The 20801-nt window shown below is 37.7% G+C and overlaps 1 protein-coding gene across 34 annotated transcripts in view; it reads left to right on the forward strand.

The window, feature by feature from the left end:
• Positions 1-16001, forward strand: part of LOC131045786 (uncharacterized) — a 75022-nt gene extending 59021 nt beyond the window's left edge. For 5 of the 34 annotated variants that reach the window (XM_057979394.2, XM_057979396.2, XM_057979402.2 and 2 more), the window contains 33 exons: positions 3099-3197; positions 3279-3410; positions 3500-3616; positions 6658-6786; positions 6867-6920; positions 7078-7206; positions 7297-7407; positions 7489-7620; positions 7704-7847; positions 7932-8075; positions 8159-8302; positions 8386-8529; positions 8613-8756; positions 8840-8989; positions 9072-9152; positions 9231-9380; positions 9464-9559; positions 9642-9791; positions 9883-9978; positions 10062-10211; positions 10303-10488; positions 10567-10716; positions 10800-10895; positions 10979-11116; positions 11206-11301; positions 11385-11522; positions 11612-11728; positions 11823-11930; positions 12087-12458; positions 12544-12831; positions 12994-13389; positions 13608-13851; positions 14311-16001. In XM_057979394.2, the coding sequence (XP_057835377.2) occupies positions 3099-3197; positions 3279-3410; positions 3500-3616; positions 6658-6786; positions 6867-6920; positions 7078-7206; positions 7297-7407; positions 7489-7620; positions 7704-7847; positions 7932-8075; positions 8159-8302; positions 8386-8529; positions 8613-8756; positions 8840-8989; positions 9072-9152; positions 9231-9380; positions 9464-9559; positions 9642-9791; positions 9883-9978; positions 10062-10211; positions 10303-10488; positions 10567-10716; positions 10800-10895; positions 10979-11116; positions 11206-11301; positions 11385-11522; positions 11612-11728; positions 11823-11930; positions 12087-12458; positions 12544-12831; positions 12994-13389; positions 13608-13851; positions 14311-15058 (5573 nt within the window). In that variant the 3' untranslated portion in view covers positions 15059-16001. The remainder of the gene's footprint in view (positions 1-3098; positions 3198-3278; positions 3411-3499; positions 3617-6657; positions 6787-6866; positions 6921-7077; positions 7207-7296; positions 7408-7488; positions 7621-7703; positions 7848-7931; positions 8076-8158; positions 8303-8385; positions 8530-8612; positions 8757-8839; positions 8990-9071; positions 9153-9230; positions 9381-9463; positions 9560-9641; positions 9792-9882; positions 9979-10061; positions 10212-10302; positions 10489-10566; positions 10717-10799; positions 10896-10978; positions 11117-11205; positions 11302-11384; positions 11523-11611; positions 11729-11822; positions 11931-12086; positions 12459-12543; positions 12832-12993; positions 13390-13607; positions 13852-14310) is intronic. The other 29 variants (XM_057979421.2, XM_057979426.2, XM_057979401.2 and 26 more) reach the window with 28 other exon arrangements.
• Positions 16002-20801: the final 4800 nt, after the last annotated feature.

The raw sequence follows: 20801 nt of genomic DNA on the forward strand, positions 1-20801 counted from the left end.
AAGTTTCCTTTGGAATTCTTGGTCCAAACAAAATTGTTCACCTTGGGGAAGAGGGGGAGACTGATTTGGTGGAGGCTTGGAGCTCATCTTGTAGTGTTGAGGGTATTCCAAATAGATGGCCTGATTCTGACCGCACATTGTCACATCCACCCCAAGATTGTTATGTGAGATGTAATCCGAAACATAGGAACCAAAAAAATCTTCAGCTGTTTCTGGGAGCCTTGTAAAAGGGGTGAGTAGCAGGAGGTTGATCAGTCAACCATTTGTCCTCCCAAAAGTGAATAAGTCTACCATTCCCAATCTGCCATTTAAGGCCCATAGAGATTATTCTATGGGACTTGAATATTATTCCGGATCTTAGAACCACTCGGATAGCCAGACTCAGATAGAAACCTGTAATATTTTTCATGGTTTAGGTACTTAGCACCCATGAGAGTACCCTAGTCTTTGTTTTCCAAACTAAGATTTCAACCAACCTTAGCCATGATTGCTTTGTTCAGGTGGATTATTTTCCTTATCCCAAGACCCCCAGAGGACTTTGGGAGGCAAATTTTATCCCAGCTAACTAGTGCAAATCTTTTCATTTCCTCAGTCCTAGTCCATAGAAAGTTCCTTTAGAGTCTTTCAATTTTTTCAGCCAAGTTCAAGGGGATTTTGAATAAGGAGAGGAAGTAAAACATTCCTTTTGTTTTCCATTGTGAATTTGGTATTTAAATTTGTCTTCGTCTCCAACAGGAGACCAGGGCAAAGGGCAACAAAAGGGCTCCAAAAATGTGTTGGGCACCTCTCTTCAGGTAGTCTCCATGCCACTACATACACTATTGTATTAGATTTGCAGATTGGATCACATTTTCTCTCTCAACCTCTTTACAAAACCTCCTCCAACATTTAGCTTAGATTTTCAACATTATTTAGTTTGCTATAGACATCGATTGACCTCAAGAACACCATTTAACTATTTGAAGCCACTTGAATGTTGATGAGTTTGCGGTTTCTTTCATCAGTCCACTTATTCGGAAATATTAATCATTTATTCTTATACTAATATTTCTTTTGCTCTTCCATAATTGTCTTTGTATTTGCCTTCACTTTTTGGAGCAACAATCCACTTAAGCTGTTGGACAAGGTACCTGAACACCTGAACCCAATCTAGTACCAGGACCAGTAACTCAGTGATAAACCAATAAGAATCAAATATTATTGGCTCAATACAAATAGTTTGAATCAGAGGTTTTCATTCTCTGATTCCAGACCTAGAGGGGTTTTGTCCTCAAGTTAATTGAACTGAAGTTCCATGCTCCACAAGGAGTAAAAGTCAGATAATATAATTATTCACATGTATATCTCTTCTCCTTGCTTGGCTTCTCTTAAATAGATTTTCCCTCCAAAGATGTAACTCTTTGATTTCCTTCATGACCCTTGTTTTGAAGGAATTATTATCGAAAATAAAATTTCATATTTTATTTATATTTTAATTTTATATTTTTATATTTTATTTTTATTAATAATTTTAATTGAGGCCCTCCTTTCTATAATATTTTATTATGGGCGTTTGGGTTTATCATGGTTTAAATTCAAAGAGGGGACATCACAGAATGCATGTAAAACACAAATGTACATGTAAAACACAACATTTCTAAATGTTTGGGAAAATTTTGATATAGAAAACAAATTTGAAATTTTTTAAAAAAAATTCAAGGAAAAAGCACATCTGGAAGATATTTTAAAATATCTGAAATCTTGCTTCCTCAAATTGCCTAAAATCGTTACAAGAAGAGCTCAAAGGAAAATGATCACCGTGTGATTGAGAAGTGAGGGTGTGGAGGGCTCAAAAAGAGAAAATTTCAGTTAAAGATATAGTGCATGCTGTATGTAGTCCACATGTGCTAAAATTTAAGTATTTAGCATGCTCCAGCATGCAGGCTGCATTGCAGATTTAGGGCCAAGTTGCAGACCCAGACTTGCAAGTTCTTGAAGTGAGTTCCAGCCTGCAACTTGCTGAGACTCACTCACAAGTAAGTGGGCAGGCCACTCATTCTATTCTGCAATTTGTGAGTGCTTTCGGCTTATGTGAGTTTTGGTGAGTTTTTGATCCATGGTTTTTTGTATCGGTTGGATATTTTTGGAAAGCCTGTAGAGTTAGAACAATGCCTAAGTTTTCTACATGATCCAAAATTTATAGGGATTGAATCAAGACCCTTATGTTACTCTTAGGTGTCTGGTTGGAAATTCAATGGGTGCAAATTATGAAATCCTAAATAAATTTTAAATTGCTTTAATTAGATTCACTTGGCCAGAGTGTTGTAAGGGTCTTCAACAACCATTGGATGTGGATAATGCTTTAAATGTGCTGTATCTGTTCTAAACATATTTAGGACCTTCAGGTATATATAATCATTTTTTGGATCAGCAACCATTTGTATATATATTATAAATAGAACAAAATTATTCAGTATGGCTAACTGTCATACCATTTTGGTAATTTCATCTAATTTGATTCATATAGAAGGCAATAAATTCTGTAAGGATCAACTAACTCTAAAGTTAGCTAGATGCAGTGTCTCTGGAAAAATATATTTTTGATATGGTACACCATACACCTTTTCCTATTTTTCATTTAGGTGATGAACATGACCAGTGAGTAACCATATGACACCTCTTGATTGAAGAATGAAACTTATTCCATAAATAGATCATAAAGCTTTCTGGCTACTTGATTATAGGTCTGTTTTCTTTGTTTTCTTTTCTATCCAACTTTACAGAATAGCTTTCATGTTACCTTCCCAGTCTTTTGGATGGCATTTGTGAATGGTTCAAGAATATGAATAAATTTTTGGTTCCTTTTGAACATACAAATTGGTGACATTAGTGCTATTTTGACAAATATTGGTCTTTTTGTTATTTCTCATTTCCACAACTCACTGTAAATTTGTCAGTATAAATGTAACTTCATGAACCTTAATTAAATTGAAATGGGATTGTCTCAAAAAGGATATTGATGCTTGAATGGAAACTTTGCCATTGTAGTCTGTATTCAAGGAATTGACCTGATTCACTGACATGTATGATTTAACATATTTGAATTCCTTTTTTTGCAGTTGTTGGATATCCACCTCCCATTGACCTTCCCTCTGAACCACAGGAAGCGCCACCTCCAATCCTATCTCCATCCCATGGACATTTTCAATATGTGGAAGGTAAATATATATTAGTAGAATTTGAAAGTTTTGTTTGAGAGAATGTAACTAATAGCTGGCCCAGTTGCTACATTTTTATAGGCCCAGCTGCTTCATCTCCAAGTGTTTTCCCTTTCAAACCTCCTATGAAGAAACCAACTTTACCTCATCTGGAGATGCCAAGGAACAGATCAAAGAGACAAGCACCAGTTACTCTGGCACCTAAGAATCAAGGTCTCTAAATTTTCTTAATCATCCTTAAATGGCAGAGAGTCTTTTTTGTACAGATGTAAATTTGTTGCTCTCTGTTGTTAATTATATAGGGTATGTTGCTGCTCCTGCTAGTGTACCCTATGAACCGCAAACAGAGTACCGAGTAACACCCAAGTTGGCACCATCCATAACACTTCATTCTCCTCCATATTATCAAGATCATCAAGGTAGATATTCTTCCTACATTGGAAAAATATTTTGAGAAACAGTAATTTTATCATAACTTGGTAATGTTGGATTACAGGTCCTAGCATTTGAAAAATAAATTGAATGAATGATTCAATAATCGGATGATTACTTCCAAGGGGTTGAGCTTAATTGGTTAAAACACTGGGTTCTCACTGTGGAGACCCAAGTTCAATTCCCAATAGGGACATCTGAAGTGGGATTCTAAGTTGTGACTCTTGGCCTTCCATAGGATGGGGAAGGTCTTGGGTCAATCTAATCAAACATAATAATATTAATAATAATAATAATTCAAAGATATGTAATGGGGATGGGGCCCCCTACTGTGTCCCCACTGGTTCATAGCTCCAGTCAAAAGCTATTCAGGCTTCGGCCAATTACCGATAAAAAAATAAAAATAATAATAATCGGATGATTACATTGAACGATGTACACGTATATATAGAGGTTACAAGACAATGTTCTATAAATAGAACTAGTTGTTAAAGTGAAATCAAATAAGCTAAAAAGCTAAATATAGCTTAAAAAGCTAAATAATAAAAAAACTAACTTAAAAAGCTAAATAGCTAAATAAGTCGACAACTAAGATGACTGCTAAAAATAGAAGATGACTGCTAAAAATAGAAGATATTAATATTATTTTAACACCCTCCCTAGTGGTCATCTTACTCAATACCCTACGAAAGACACTGCAGGTGTTATGATCACAAATGCATAGACCATCTGTTGCTACGAAGACCCTCCCAGGATCTGCAGAATGTAAATGACCAAGAGTACCAAAACCCATCCAAGCTAATGTAGCCTTCACACGCAAATTAGAGATCTAGCACACACGAATTACTGAAGCCTGAAACCATGATTTTGAGGAAAAAATTAGCAAACCTTTTTGCAGAAGAGTATTGAGCATTGTTTGCTCCAACAACTCCTAAACAGACTGCAAGATACCACAGTTGCAAATGTTCGCCCTGACAGGTGCAACCCAAATTGACTGCAACAAAGCACGATTTTTGAGGGAAAAACCGTCAAACCTTGAAATAGGAACGCTCGAAAAGAGAATTTATGATTTTGAGGAGAAAATTGAAAAACCAAGAAGTTTGAGGTTACAAATCATCGTTTTTGTGGAAAAAAACATTAAAACCCAGATAACTAAAATCTTACGCGAATATCGCAGATTACAGATGAGATAATTTTTAAGGGAAAATTATAAACTCTGCGAACAATTTTTGAAGAAAAAATCGTGAAAACCCTCCCATGATTTTTTGTGGAAAAAATCAGAAAACCGATAGACAATTTTTCAAGAAAAAATCGTGAAAACTCTGGGACTTGAAAGACGAGGTCTAGCCTAAATCAATCTGAGAAAGGTAACAATATTCAGATATCGTGAACATGCGCTGTTTCCAGGTGTTGTAGTTGAGGCCACTGAACTTTTGACTGTGTTCCAACATGATGTTGGTCAAAGATGCCATCACAAAAATCGAGGTTGAACGAGGTCAACCGAGTGAAAGCAAGAGACAAAAGAATCGGATTTAAAAAAAAATCAAAATAGAAGCAGCTGTTGAAAAAACTGAAACCCTAGAGGAGAATTCTGGCTCAAATTCCAAGGCACCAATTTCGAGGTTTGGAAAAAACCCAAAAATTAAAATTTTCTACAAACTTAAAACCTGAAATTTTTCTTGAAAATAATCAGAAAAAAATAATAATTTGCAGAAAATAAAAAAATACCTCTGATTTTTTTTGTAAGAGAAACAGAAAAATATAGAAAAAAATTTTCAAAAAAAAAATAGGGGCAGAAACCCTAGGTCAAATGTACAGCATTAACAGTGCCCAGAAGACACCAAAATTCCCGACGTCTACAGAATTAGCAGAAATCGCGGACAGTTTTAAATTCCAAGGTAAATTCGCTGGCACAAAATTTGAGGCACGGAAAATGAGGCACCCAAAAAATATGAGACCAACCTAAAAAACTCTCGAAAAACCCACCAAGAATCAGAAATCAAAATGCAGATCTAACAGCTCAAAATTCGAGGCACGGAATACGATGCACCCAAAAAAATATGACGATGACCCAGTTGGGGTCTCGGAAAACCCACCAAGAATTTGCAACCAGAATAAAATTTCGACTTGAATTGAAGGTTCAAAACCCTAGTCGAAAATTGCAGAAACTCTAGGAAAATTTTCAACTTGCAAAAAAAAAAAACCGCCCAGGAAGAGAAAAAGAGCCTGCTTTTTTTTAAAAAAAAAAACAGTTTTAAAAAAACCTCTTCAATAAATTTGAAAAATTTTAATAACAAAAACTTTCAAAATTTTTAATTTCCATGCTCTGCTACCATGAAAAATAAATTGAATGAATGATTCAATAATCGGATGATTACATTGAACGATATACACACGTATATATAGAGGTTACAAGACGATGTTCTATAAATAGAACTAGTCGTTAAAGTGAAATCAAATAAGCTAGAAAGCTAAATATAGCTTAAAAGGCTAAATAATAAAAAGCTAACTTAACAAGCTAAATAAGTCAACTAAAAAGCTAAATAGCTAAATAAGTCGACAACTAAGATGACTGCTAAAAATAGAAGATGACCATTATAGAAGATATTAATATTATTTTAACAACATTTCCCCTTTTGATCCATACCAGATGAAACCAAGATTTCCTGAGGGCAACCAACCCTGGAAAAGTTTGAGACATGTGCCAGTGAGAACATTACCTGTGGCTCAAGGTCTGCTTATGGTTTCTTCTTAATATTTGAGCTAGAAATACACATAAATTATACTTTATGATTGGCAAATTGGTTGCCTTTGGTAGGGTCTGTGTCTTTTCCTCCGATTGCTCCTCCACCTGATCAACCCATAGGGAACTCAAGGAATACATTCACACCATCAATAATAATTTCTTCCCCATCACCTTATTCAGGAGTAAAAGGTAGATATGCTTTCTTTCCACAATCCTGAACTTTTTTCTATGGAGAATATTGTCATATTTTTTACTAATATGGCACTGCTCATTTATCTTTAGGGCATGTAACTTCTCCAAGCAATGAACATTACAGATCACCCTTGAAAAGGCCAGGAAAACTTTTAGCCCCATCACCAATTATAAGGTCACATTGGCATGCACTGACCATAATTCCACCTATAGATCAAGGTATCCGTTGCAAACATTCTTGATGTGGGTAGACATACATTTGATGCTTCTTTTTTTTGAAAGAGGTGAGTTTTTTACAGGGCATTTTTATACCCATCCTGCCCTTCCACCTGAACAACACAAAGGAAATAATGGTATTCTTCCATTCCTTCATTAAAAATATTAACTTCCCTTAACATTTTAAAAGAGATTAATGTAGGTATTCTACTTTTCTGCACTTTGTGAAGGGCTCCCATTAAGTTTTGCAGTGTCATTAATTCTAGCTATTGTTGAATGATTTCTTATATTTAGGACCCACAGCTTCTCCTCTAATCATTGCTTCCCAACCACCCCAGAAGCTGCAAAGTATAACTCGAACACTGCCTTCAAATAAAAGACCATGGAGGCATGCACCACTTGCAATTCCATCTGTTCATGAAGGTCTCTTAAAAAGTTTTATTTCTGGTTTCAATAGGTATATTCAATCTATGATTCTATGGATATTATTAAACTCTTGGTGCCTTTTTCCAGGATATATTCCTAGTCAATTTACTATTCCATCTGGACCCCCAAAAGTAATCTCAAGTGCTGCATCTGCACCACAGCTAATAGTTCCTACACCTCATAATTGGGTTGTGAAAGGTGTTTTTTTTTCTACTCTTTCTTTTTGATGGCAGCATCCAGAATTTTGGCAGTTCTAAATTTTCTATTATTTTCTTGTAGGGCCTGTTAGTTCTTCATCAAGTATTATTCCATCTCGAGCAGCCCAAAGGAAACCAAGCATCCCAGTAGCAGCACCACCAAACATAAGATTGCGGAATCATGCCCCAGTTACAAGTCTACCTATATTTCAAGGTCTATTCATGATTCCTTTGTATCTAGGATAGACTTGATTAATGTTACACTATAACTTATTGGATCATTGGTTGCTCTTGCAGGGCCTGTTTCTTCACCAGTCAAATCTCTGCATCCCTCATCCTCTGCAAACTTTATAACTCCAACAGTCTCACCAACAATTATATCTCCTTTCTCTACACATCGATTACGGAAGCATGCACCAGTTGGAAGCCCACTAATTCAAGGTCTCCTCTTGATTCCATTTTCTGTTTCTAAAATTATACTTACCTTACTCTAGAAGTCACTGGATTGTTAGTTGTTTTTTGCAGGGTCAATTCATTCTCCTGTTAGATCTACACATCCATCATCTCCTGGAAACTTGAGAACTCCAACATTGTCACCATCAATCATATTTCCTTCGCATAATCGATCAGAGAAGCATGCACCAGTTGCAACCACACCTATGATTCAAGGTCTCTTCTTGGTTTCATTTTCTGTTTCTAAAATTTTACTCATATTACTTCCCAGTTCACCAGATTGTGAGTTGCTTTTGCAGGGTCTGTTAATTCTCCAGTTAAATCTCCACATCCTTCATCCTCTGGAAACTTGAGAACTCCAACAGTCTCACCATCAATTATATTTCCTTCGCATAATCGATCACAGAAGCATACACCAGTTGCAACACCACCTATGATTCAAGGTCTCTTCCCGGTTTCATTTTCGTTTTCTAAAATTTTACTCGTATTACTTCACAATTTACCAGATTGTGAGTTGCTTTTGCAGGGTCTGTTAATTCTCCAGTTAAATCTCCACATCCTTCATCCTCTGGAAACTTGAGAACTCCAACAGTCTCACCATCAATTATATTTCCTTCGCATAATCGATCACAGAAGCATACACCAGTTGCAGCACCACCTATGATTCAAGGTCTCTTCCTGGTTTCATTTTCGTTTTCTAAAATTTTACTCGTATTACTTCACAATTTACTAGATTGTGAGTTGCTTTTGCAGGGTCTGTTGATTCTCCAGGTAAATCTCCATATCCTTCATCCTCTGGAAATTTGAGAACTCCAACAGTGTCACCAACAATAATATTTCCTTTACATAATCGCTCAGGGAAGCATGCACCAGTGGCAACTCCACCTATGATTCAAGGTCTCTTCTTGGTTTCATTTTCTGTTTCTAAAATTTTACTCATATTACTTCACAATTTACCAGTTTGTTAGTTGCTTTTGTAGGGTCTGTTAGTTCTCCAGTTAAATCTCCACATCCTTCATCCTCTGGAAACTTTAGAACTGTAACAGTCTCACCATCAATTATATTTCCTTCTTCTCCACATAATCAATCACGGAAGCATGCACCAGTTGCAAGCCCACATATAATTCAAGGTCTCTTGGTTTCATTTTCTGTTTTTCTAAAATTATCCTCATATTACTTCATACATCAATAGATTGTTAGTTGCTTTTGCAGGGCCTGCTCATTCACCAGTTAAATCTCCACATCATCTATCACAAAATCATACAACAGTTGGAAGCTCACCTGTGATTCAAGGTCTCCTCTTTATTCCATTTGCTGTTTCTCACATTATACGCACTTTACAAGTGACTTGATTGTTAGTTACTTTTACAGGGCCTGTGTATCCTCCAGAAAAATCTCCATATCTGCCTTCCTCCGGAAACTTAAGAACTCCGACTGCCTCGCCGCCAATTGTAATTCCTTCAGCTCCACATCATCAATCATGGAAGCATGCAGCAGTTGCAAGCCCGCCTACAAGTAAAGGTCCGTTCATGATTCCATCTTTTATTGCGAGAGTAATACTCATCTTATTTTAGTAGTCACTCAATTGATGGGTGCTTTTGCAGGGGTTATCAATTCTCCAGCTATATCTCCACATCCTTCCGCTCCAAATAAGCAATCACAAAATCGTACACCAGTTGGAAGCCTACCCTTCATTCAAGGTCATTTCTCTGTTCCATATTTGGTCTCTCAAATTATACTTTCTTTGCTTCACAAGTGACTGGATTGTTATTTGTTTTGCAGGGCCTGTTTATTCTCCAGAAAATCCTCCAGATCAGCCATCTTCTGGAAACTTAAGAACTCCAACAGCCTCGCCATCAATTGTAATTCCTTCCCCTCCACATCATCGATCATGGAAGCAAGCACCATTTGCAAGCCCGCCTATGAGTAAAGGTCTATTCATGGTTCTGTCTTTGGTCGCTTGAATAATATTATAGTACTCATCTTATTTTAGGAGTCACTCAATTGTTAGTTGCTTTTGCAGGGCTTATCAATTCTCCAGCTAAATCTCCACATCCGTCCACTCCAAAAAAGCAATCACTAAATCATACACCAGTTGGAAGCCTACCCTTCATTCAAGGTCATTTCTTTGTTCCACATTTGGTTTCTAAAATTATACTTTCTTTGCTTCACAAGTGACTGGATTGTTAGTTGCTTTTGCAGGGCCCGTGTATTCTCCAGAAAATTCTCCAGGTCAGCCATCTTCTGGAAATTTAAGATCTCCAACAGCCTCGCCGTCAATTGTAATTCCTTCCCCTCCACATCATCGATCATGGAAGCAAGCACCATTTGCAAGCCCGCCTACGAGTAAAGGTCTATTCATGGTTCTGTCTTTTGTCGATTGAATAATATTATAATACTCATCTTATTTTAAGAGTCACTCAATTGTTAGTTGCTTTTACAGGGCATATCAATTCTCCAGCTAAATCTCCATTTCCTTCCAGAGCACATCATCGATTGCAAAACCATACTCCAGTTGGAAGCCCATTTGTTTTTCATCGATCACCAAAGCATACACCAGTTGGGAGCCCACTTGCAATTCATCGATCACAAAAGCGTACACCAGCTGGAAGGCCACCCGTGATACAAGGTCCCTTATTTATTCAATTTTCAGTTTCTCTGCTTGTACTTACTTTACAAGTGACTGCATTGTTTGTTGCTTTTGCAGGGCCTGTGTATTCACCAGATAAATCTCCACATCTGCCATCCATTGGAAACTTAAGAACTCCAACAGGCTCACCGACAGTTGTAATTTCTTCCCCTCCACATCATCGATCATGGAGGCATGCACCAGTTGCAAGCCCGCCTACTAGTAAAGGTCTATTCATGGTTCCATCTTTTGTTGCTAGAATAATACTCATCTTATTTTGGGAGTCACTCAATTGTTAGTTGCTTCTGCAGGGCTTATTAATTCTCCAGCTATATCTCCACATCCTTCACCTCTACATCATCAATCACAAAAACATACACCAGTTGGAAGCCCATCCACGATTCAAGGTCTCTTCCTTACTCCATTTTCTGCTACTCAAAGTTTATTCACTTTACTTCACAAGTGATTGGATTGTTAGTTGCTTTTACAGGGCCCGTGTATTCTCCAGAAAAATCTCAATATCCACCATCCTCTGGAAACTTAAGAACTCCAACAGCCTCACCATCAATGACAACCCATCCATATCATCAATCATGGAAGCATGCACCAGTTTCAAGCCCACCTACAAGTAAAGGCCTATTCACTGTTCTGTCCTTTGTTGCTAGAATAATACTCATCTTATTTTGGGAGTCACTCAATTGTCAGTTGCTTCTGCAGGGCTTATCAATTCTCCAGCTAAATCTCCACATCCTTCACCTCGACATCATCAATCACAAAAACATACACCAGTTGGAAGCCCATCCATGATTCAAGGTCTCTTCCTTACTCCATTTTCTGCTACTCAAATTTTACTCACTTTACTTCACAAGTGACTGGACTGTTAGTTGCTTTTACAGGGCCTGTGTATTCTCCAGAAAAATCTCAATCTCCACCATCCTCTGGAAACTTAAGAACTCCAACAGCCTCACCGTCAATGGCAACCCATCCATATCGTCAATCATGGAAGCATGCACCAGTTTCAAGCCCACCTACGAGTAAAGGCCAATTCATGGTTCTGTCTTTTGTTGCTAGAATGATAGTCATCTATTTTGAGGAGGCACTCAATTCTTTGTTGCTTTTGCAGGGCTTATCAATTCTCCAGCTGAATCTCCACATCCATCACCGTCAGGAAATTTGAGAATTCCAGCAGCCTCACCATTAAATAAATTTCCATTGTCTCCCCATCAAGCTCATGCAAAAGGTACATGTGTTCTATTCTTTCAGGTTTGTGAGGTCTATTATTTAACCGTATTCTATTAACTTACACTGATGATTGCCTATATATTGCATGTTAGGGTCCCCCACTTCTCCAAACATTTCCCCTACTCAACCGTCAAAGAAAAGACCAACAACACCTGTGGCACCACCGCCAATGATATTTCCTCCCCCGCCTCCTGGTCAAGGTGTGTGAAGTGGACATTATTTCTTGTTTTTCTTTAAAGATGGGTTTAGTTTCGGTTGAACTGTTTTGTGTATGAAAATTGCAAAATCTAAAATATTTTACTCTTTTAAACAAAGATAAACTGTTTGTCATTGGTAATGATCTATTTTGTGTATAGATTGTAGTTCAGTATCCTGTACTGCACCATACACTTCTACTCCTCCTGGTTCTCCATGCGGCTGTGTGAATCCTATGCAAATTGAGCTTGGGCTTGGTGTGGCACTCTATGCTTTTTTCCCACTAGTCTCGGAGCTCGCTTCACAGATAGCTGGAGGAACTTTCTTAAAACAAAGCCAAGTCAGGATTATGGGAGCAAATGCATACAGTCAAGATGAGGAAAAGACAATTGTGGATATTGATCTGGTGCCACTTGGAGAAAATTTTGATAATACAACCGCCTTGCTTATTTTTGAAAGATTTTGGCAAAAGAAAGTTATGATTAATGAGACCCTTTTTGGTGATTACTGGGTAATCTTTATCAATTACCCTGGTATGTACCTTTTGTTATGCAAGATCTAACAGTTTTCATATTTTTTAAACAAGTGGTCTTCATGATGAGAATATATCTTTTTCAGGGCTCCCTAAATCACCACCTTCTGCATTTCCACATACAACTTACAATGGTGTGCCTAATTCAAGTAGCAATGGATCAAGCAAAAAAGATCCTCTTGGAGTTGATGTAAATAAACAGAGCGATAAAATGGGAGCTGGGACCATTGCAGTTGTTGCCTTGTCTTCTGCAATTGCCATGATCATATGCCTTGGAACAGTTTGGATCATTATCTTGAAATGTAGAAATCAGAACAGGCCAACTTTGGCTGTTGTTGAGCCCACCCATGTACCATCCAGTACAAAAAGATCAGGTATCTATCCAATCACACTATATTTTTCAAATATTCCTGTGCTGGAATAGGGAAGTTTTTGGTCAATCTCAAGCGCTGAGAGGCATTGCTTTCATATTTGGTCAACTATCATCTTAAGTTTTTGTCATTCTTATTTCTTTCTTCCTCCTTGCACTTGAAAAGCAACAGGTGGTGGTTCCATCCTGTCAGGAAGCATGGAAAGTTCCACATCAATGTCATTTGTTTCAAGTATGGCTACCTATACAGGATCTGCTAAAACATTCACTTCAGCTGAGATTGAAAAGGCCACAGATAGATTCAATCCTCAAAAAATTCTTGGAGAAGGAGGCTTTGGACGTGTTTATCAAGGATTATTGGAAGATGGGACAAAAGTGGCTGTAAAGGTTCTTACTAGAGATGATCAACAAGGAGGGCGTGAGTTCATAGCTGAAGTTGAAATGCTAAGTCGTTTGCATCACCGAAACCTGGTTAAGCTGATTGGTATCTGTACTGAAGAGCATAATCGTTGTTTGGTCTATGAGCTTATTCCCAATGGCAGTGTGGAATCGCATCTTCATGGTATAGTATTTCCTGTATAATGTACTATTTCTTGAGACTATAGTACGATAAAAATCAACAAAGTATCTTTACATATTTTAGGTTTAGAAGTGAAACATTGGGTGTGGGTTGAATTTCATTTCTACATTGTGGCCATTTGTATGGATTCATGTGCTAGCTGTTTGACTGCTAACATGCCACAATATCATTTTCTAGCTTAATAGACTTCAATGTTTCAGGTCTGGACAAAGAAATTGCTCCTCTCGACTGGGATGCCCGTATAAAGATAGCTCTTGGTGCAGCTAGAGGGCTTGCTTATCTCCATGAAGATTCAAGTCCTCGTGTTATACATCGTGATTTTAAGGCTAGCAACATTTTACTTGAGGATGATTTTACCCCTAAAGTAGCAGATTTTGGGCTGGCAAAATCAGCCTCTGAAGAAGTTAGTGGACACATCTCAACAAGAGTCATGGGGACATTCGGGTATGTAATGTAGATGCTTGATACTGCAAATTATATCTCCGCTATTTCTTGAATTCACCTATCTTTGGTGAAAGCAATTTCATTCATTTGTTTATTAACCATAAGTGGAGACAAGTACTACTCTTTCTTGGTATGCAGTTGCATTTTACAGGAGCTCAAATCATCTCCTGAAGGGAAATGTTTCTCTTTTGGCATCATTTTCCTTTTGATATTATACATATTGATTTTTTATATTTTCCCGAAATTGTTAAAACCTTTGTTAATTTCGTTGTTCCCATTGTGTCACTCATTTCTCTATACCTTGAATGCTGGACATACAATTTGCTTTCATTTCTCAGTTGTTTTACTAATTCATCTTTTGTGTTTTAGAGGATCAGAATTGGTCTCTTCTATATATATATATGCTTTTTTAAGATTCATGCAAAGCTGGATTTAATTCTTTATATATAATTTCTGCAGGTATGTTGCTCCTGAATATGCAATGACTGGGCATTTGCTTGTGAAGAGTGATGTGTACAGCTACGGGGTAGTGTTACTGGAGTTACTTTCTGGAAGGAAGCCAGTTGACATGTCTCAACCACCTGGGCAGGAAAATCTTGTTACATGGGCCCGGCCCCTTCTTACAAGCAAAGAAGGCCTAGAAACTTTGGTGGACCCAGCTTTGGGGGGCAATCTTCCTTTTGACAACATTGCAAGAGTTGCAGCCATTGCATCCATGTGTGTCCAGCCTGACCATTCTCATCGACCATTCATGGGTGAAGTTGTACAAGCATTAAAGCTTGTTTATAATGATTCTGATGCAAGCAATGCAGGGGGCTCAGGCAGTTTTAGTCGAGGGGAGTCTTCTGCTCATGATACAGAGGTTAAGGATAGCTCTAGTCAACCATGGCACCATAGCATGCAGTATGTACCTGATAGCACTTCATTTGTAACCATTGATTATGATTCAGGTCCTCTTGAGACGCAGGGGCTAGAGGTTGAAAGACCACTTTCAGCATCTGCTTTGATGTCTAATTCGGGACGGCTTATCAGGCAGTTATCAGGGTCATTTAGGAGGCACAGCAGCTCTGGTCCCTTGAGAACAAATAGAAGTAAAGAATCTTGGTATGGAATTAGGGATCCAGAAAGAGGTAGCATAAGTGAGCATGGGGTCAAGAGGCACTTTGACAGAGGTTCAGATGGAGATGTGCATGAGCTTTGGCCATGATGATTGTTTACATTTCTCTCGGCTGGCTAGAATTAGACAGTGTACGGACAAGGAATAAAGGGTACATAGAAAGAGTTCTAGCATGATCAAGCAGTTTTTTTTAAAGCCAGCACTTTTCTTGTTCACTTTGTCTGCTTGATCTATCAAATTACATATGTGCATGGACAAGTATTTTTGTCATTCACGAGTTCTTGGAATGTATGATTGCTGGTTGGAGTAGCATTATCATGGAATGCGTTTGACTGTTTGACATTATCTACTGAAACACTTGAGCAGCTGAATGCCTTGAGGAAAACATATACAACAGGGACACTTGAAGTTGCTTCAACATTTTAGCAGAAGGAAATTTGACATGCAGAGATATTTGATATTGCATCTGATTTTCCTACATTAGGATAAATGATATCTCATTCCCAAATCAATAATCACAGATAAATACAGAGTAATTTTCTGGGGAGCTCTTAAGAAGCTGCAGATGTGCATTGATTCAGATGGTCCGAGTCATTTGTTCTATATGCAGATTGGATGCTTTTTCCTTCTTGGGGTTCTGCACTGAGCATTATATCCCAAGTGTATTTTTTATTGTATTATTGTGGGGTCACTTCCCCAATTGGAATACATTCCCATATGTCTTTTTTTGTGTGTTCATCTTGAATGCACCGAAATGATTGAGAGGTTCTAAGATGTAAAGAGCATCGTCAAACATGCATGTTAAGTTAAAATTTTATCATTTTTCAGTAGAAACGTTCTCTAGATTACCTATTGTTGGGGAACTAGTCTCTTCTCTTTTCTGGTCTTGTATTCCTTCTGTGTATAAGTGAGGACATAAAACTAAAGGATGTCCTTTAGTGAAGCGGAAATTGCTATTCAGACAAACAAGGAAAGGATATGAACATAGTTCTGTATGGCTTATGATCTAAACATATTTAATTCTTATAAGCAATCTGCCATGGCATGGTTGAGTGGTAAAATTTGGGCCTTCACTAGACCAAGCTTCAAACTCTCAGGACTGGATTGAGTTATATAATGAAAAGAGGGGAAACCAATTGGGGACTTTACTTTTAAATAAAAGTAATTACATGCTTGTAGAAGTGGACCCAATCAGCTTGCCTTTTTTTGTTGTATTGTAGATCAGCTTACCTTCTTTGATACATTTACATTGCATGAAAGATTGGTACTATGACTTGAAATGGCTTAGATCTATTTCACCCAAGAGCTAAGCACTCAAAGAACAGATATGAAAAGAGCAGATCGAAGTAGTTGAAATAATTGTTGCAGTAGAATCCTGCTTGCAGTACATGGAACAGTAGTTTTGGAATTGTCTCCAAAGCTAACATTAACTTTTCTGAGTGACATGAAACAGTAGCATTCATTATCTATAAAACCTGTTTCTTTATAGCTGTTGCCATAATCTTTGGGTAGAAATTCAGTAATAGCAAAGACAAAGAAATAGGCAGAGTTTATACTGATTAAACATATAAACTAGCAATGCACAATGAGATGATGATTCATCTGCATCTGGATCATTGCGTGCATTGTATCCACACAAAACCATATATTATCCAACTGATGTCTACAGAGTGAGCTTTAGAATGGCTTCCATCATCGTGTCCATGTAAAACAGTAGCATTACACATTTTGGAACAAGCTGAATGTGGCGTTGAAAAAGAAATAAGCCCCTTGAATCAGTATTCTATGCAGCTCTAAACTTGTATATATGCAGAAGTATAACTTCCCAAATCACACATCTAAGTATTGTAGAAACTATTATAATAATGCATGGGTCTGGAAAAGATTACTGCCTGTGTAGCTTCATGAATGAGTAGAAAGGTCAAGGCAAGTGTGATGGACCACTCACTATAACTATACAGGTTCTCAATTACTAAAGGAGTGTGCATAATTTAGATTCCAAGATGCCCATAAAGTAGTTTTTAAACTCGTATATATGCAGCAGTATAACTTGCCAAGTCATGCATTTAACTATCTGCGGGGAAGATTATAATAACGGATCAGTCTGGAAACAAGTATTGCCTGCTTAGCTTCACAAAGGAGCAGGAAGGTCAAGGGAAGGGAGATGGAGCATTCACTATACCTATAGATGTTCCCAATTACTAAAGGATGGTCCATGCATTAGTTTCCAATCTGTGAAATAGGACTTTCAATGGAGAGGTGCCCAAATAAATTGCTTGTCAACTGTAGAGAAAAACTGTCAAAACTGCATTTGGAACGGCTATATATGAAAAGAGAACACTAAGAGCACACCAGCACTGCTAATTTCACTTCGTCCTAACAAAAACCTAAGATATACTTTGGGCCATGACAAAAAGTGTATATAGAACATAGACTAGATATAGTTCCTTGAAATACTAATACTTTAGGAATATTAATTTTGAAACAACAATACAAAATTTCAGATTTGTTCATCCCATGCACCTAAGCAAACAAATATAAGGGCTGCTGCTGATAACAAAGCTGGGTTAATCATATGAGCGAGATGGCTTGATTACCTAAGTGATCACGTGGATGTGAAAACACGGATTGGCACTTAAATTAGCCTTGTATATTCTTATTGTTAAATTATGTTTCCAACTTTCCTTCTTCCTATAGATCAATAAATTGGTAAAAGCATTTGAACATTCACTTCCAAGGTATATTCTTCTGATTGTCCTGCACACCCTGCTATCTCAAATTTTATTTTCCATAGCCAATGTACTGGGAAAGCATCTAACATTCACTTGCAAGGTGTTTTTATCCAACCCACGACACAGCTAGCTATATCAATTTTTTTCAAGTGGGCTTGTAACATCTTGGTATGGACAGATAATTGATATTCTTGGCCTAGTGTCAAGGATTGAGATGTATCCATTATACCAAGTTTTCTAGACTCTAATCCAACCTCATTTTTTATGGTGTTCGACCTTTGCACTCAGCAAGAATTCATCTTTGTTGGCCTCTTTGTGAGGCAAGCATCTTCCCTAATAGATTTACAGCCACAATTTTTAACTATTGTCTTAAATAATGAACCAAATCTATATACTAGTGAACCACAGTGACACGTGCCTCTCAAAAATCCTCACATTTTTGGGACGAGGACTTGGGGAGATGTCCCTCCGTTAGGATTCTTGGGATGTTGCTAGGATGACGGGGATGCTTGGGCATCCTTGGGACAGCCAAGAGACTCCTAGAAGTCCTCTGATTGTCCCGGAGATGCCCAAGTGTCTCTTGCGGTAGATAGACAAAAAAAAAGTGAGAAAAGTGCATAAGGCTGAACCCTAATGATCAATGGGCCCCACCAATGCCTCCAAACCCTATAAAACACCCCATAATCTTCATTTTGAGTGAACAAAAAAGTGATAAAATTGTGAAATTGACATTTGTCATGAAGGTTTGTGAGGTTTTGGTGCTGCCCCTAGACCCTCGCAAGGGGGTGTTGCTTCTTGACCTCGTTGGGGACTCTAACCCCATACCCATGACCCCAAACCTCCACACGCCTTTGTAATTGATCAATACAATCATTGCCATGTTTTTAATGTTATTATTTTAAACTTTGCTTAGTATGCCAAAGTTTCGTTTGCAATTCTTATATTTATTCTTGATTTGCTCCCAATGTTCCAAACCTCCACCCACCATTGTTAACGTTGAATGCAATCATTGTCATGTTTTTAGTGTTTATTAGTTTGAACTTTACATGGTATGCTAAAGTTTCATTTGCAATTTTTATACTTTTTAACTTTTTTTATAACTAAATTTTCAAGTACTATATGTATTTGTGTGGCCCCCATTGCCTCCCATTGTTGTCCCCAAACTTAGGCCCTTGGTTGCCCATCCTTGAAACCCATCTCCCTGTCCTAACATGCTATATACTTAGTACTTCGTATATTTTTTCTTAAACAATCTATATCATTTCATATTAGATACAACACAACACATTACTTATTTGAAAACTACATTGCCTAAACCCTTGTAAATTTTAGGACACATTGATACAAACATCAACATGTGTTTTTATACTAAATTGGTTATAAGTGCCACGACCAAAGGTGGGATTATGTTTGGAGGCATGTGTAATGGGTGAAAAATATTATTAGGGTTTCCACCACAAGAAGGGAGAAGACCACAAATATTTTGCTTAGGGACCATTACATTAAAAGAGGGGTGAACCTAATAGATCTAGCCTTAAATCATCAAGGATAGGGCTGAGAATTCTTATTAGATTCACAGACGGGTTTTGGTTGTTTATCCTCTTTTAAGTTGAATTGTGAAAATGTTGAAATTAGGGTAAATGTGCTAGAATTGAAGTAATTTTGCATGAGCAGTGAGCTATAGTCGTCGGATTGGGCCACGAACTTGGATATGAGCAATACAAGTGCGTTCAGATCTGTTTCCAGAAGGAGCTCCTGAAATGTCGGGACCAGAATGCCTGTTGCTCTAGTCCTCCACACTTTTCGCCGTCTAAAGGGGAACCTGTTTATCTCTGTAAATAATGCCAATTCTGAAGATTGCAACTTAGCACCTGTTCCTATCCATAGAAAAGAAGGGAAAATGGTTGGGATTAAGGGTTTGCCTTAGGAAAAACCCTGGTTTTGAAATTAACCATGAAATAAAAATGAAATGTAATTGGATTGTTGTAATGGAAATGATTTCCATTTGAGGGAAATGCTAAGTAAAGTTTGAAACACTAATGATATACCTTTTAATGGAGTTTTGTTTGTCTCCGCAAAGAATTAGGGTTTCATGAAGTCTTCATAAACTTAGAACATGAATGTCAACTCCAATGCTTGAATCTTGACCTTACTTCTACTCCAATGCTTGAAAGAAGGTTGATTGCTTGCTCACTTGAATTTGAATGCTTGATTCCTTGAATTGATTGCACAAATATCTTAGGTGGTTCTCAAAATGAAAGGGGTAGACCTCCTTTTATACATGCTTGTCGAAAAACAACTTAATTTTTCGACACGAGTCAACACGGGATCCAGGTTCCCACCCAAATGATATTACCATTAAGGGGTCGGATTGGGAGGACCAGAGCGCTAGCACCCTGGTCCCGACCAGTTAGGCACCAAGAAATGGGGGGCAGAAACTGTGCATGCTGAAAAAGATGAACTTATTGCATGGTGTGAGTAGAATCAGGGCTCTGATCAGGCGTCAAAAACACAAATGCTAAGGTGAGGGCCCAAATTAGGACAAAATTGTAAGGGAGTGTACAATTTAGGAGGCTACAACATGTAACCATTGCAACCATGACACGCTAGCTTTTAACAAGTCATACAAAGGCTTTGGATTTCTACTTTTGACTATGGTTAGTATATGCATTGGGGGATGGGTGAGTTCTTTGCAAGTGCTTTCATAGTAATTGCAACCCCCTTACATGAAGTTGGAACAAATTTTGAGCTATCTGTGGTACTCAAGATTCGCTAGGCCATCTCTTTTGTGCAATTTGTTTTTTCTTTGAGTGGTTGCTGCCATGGAAGGAGCTTTTTGCTCCTCTCATTGATTTATGAGACTAATATTGAAAGTCTTTGTAGTGGAGAAGCTTTTCTTTACAAGTCTTTGGGGGGCTGCATGAAAAACTTCAATTTGTTTTACTTCAACTTCCAAGTTCCTAGAAGTAATAATAATAGGATTATGACACACCCAACCTCACCCTATTACAAAATAGGTTGCTAGCTTTTCACTAGAATGAAGCCCTAGAGGAATTTATGGCCACAATTTGTTTGGTGATGTTTTTTCAATAAAAATTGAA

The sequence above is a fragment of the Cryptomeria japonica genome, chromosome 5, assembly GCF_030272615.1.
Source record: "Cryptomeria japonica chromosome 5, Sugi_1.0, whole genome shotgun sequence".
In the NCBI taxonomy this organism is placed as follows: domain Eukaryota; kingdom Viridiplantae; phylum Streptophyta; class Pinopsida; order Cupressales; family Cupressaceae; genus Cryptomeria; species Cryptomeria japonica.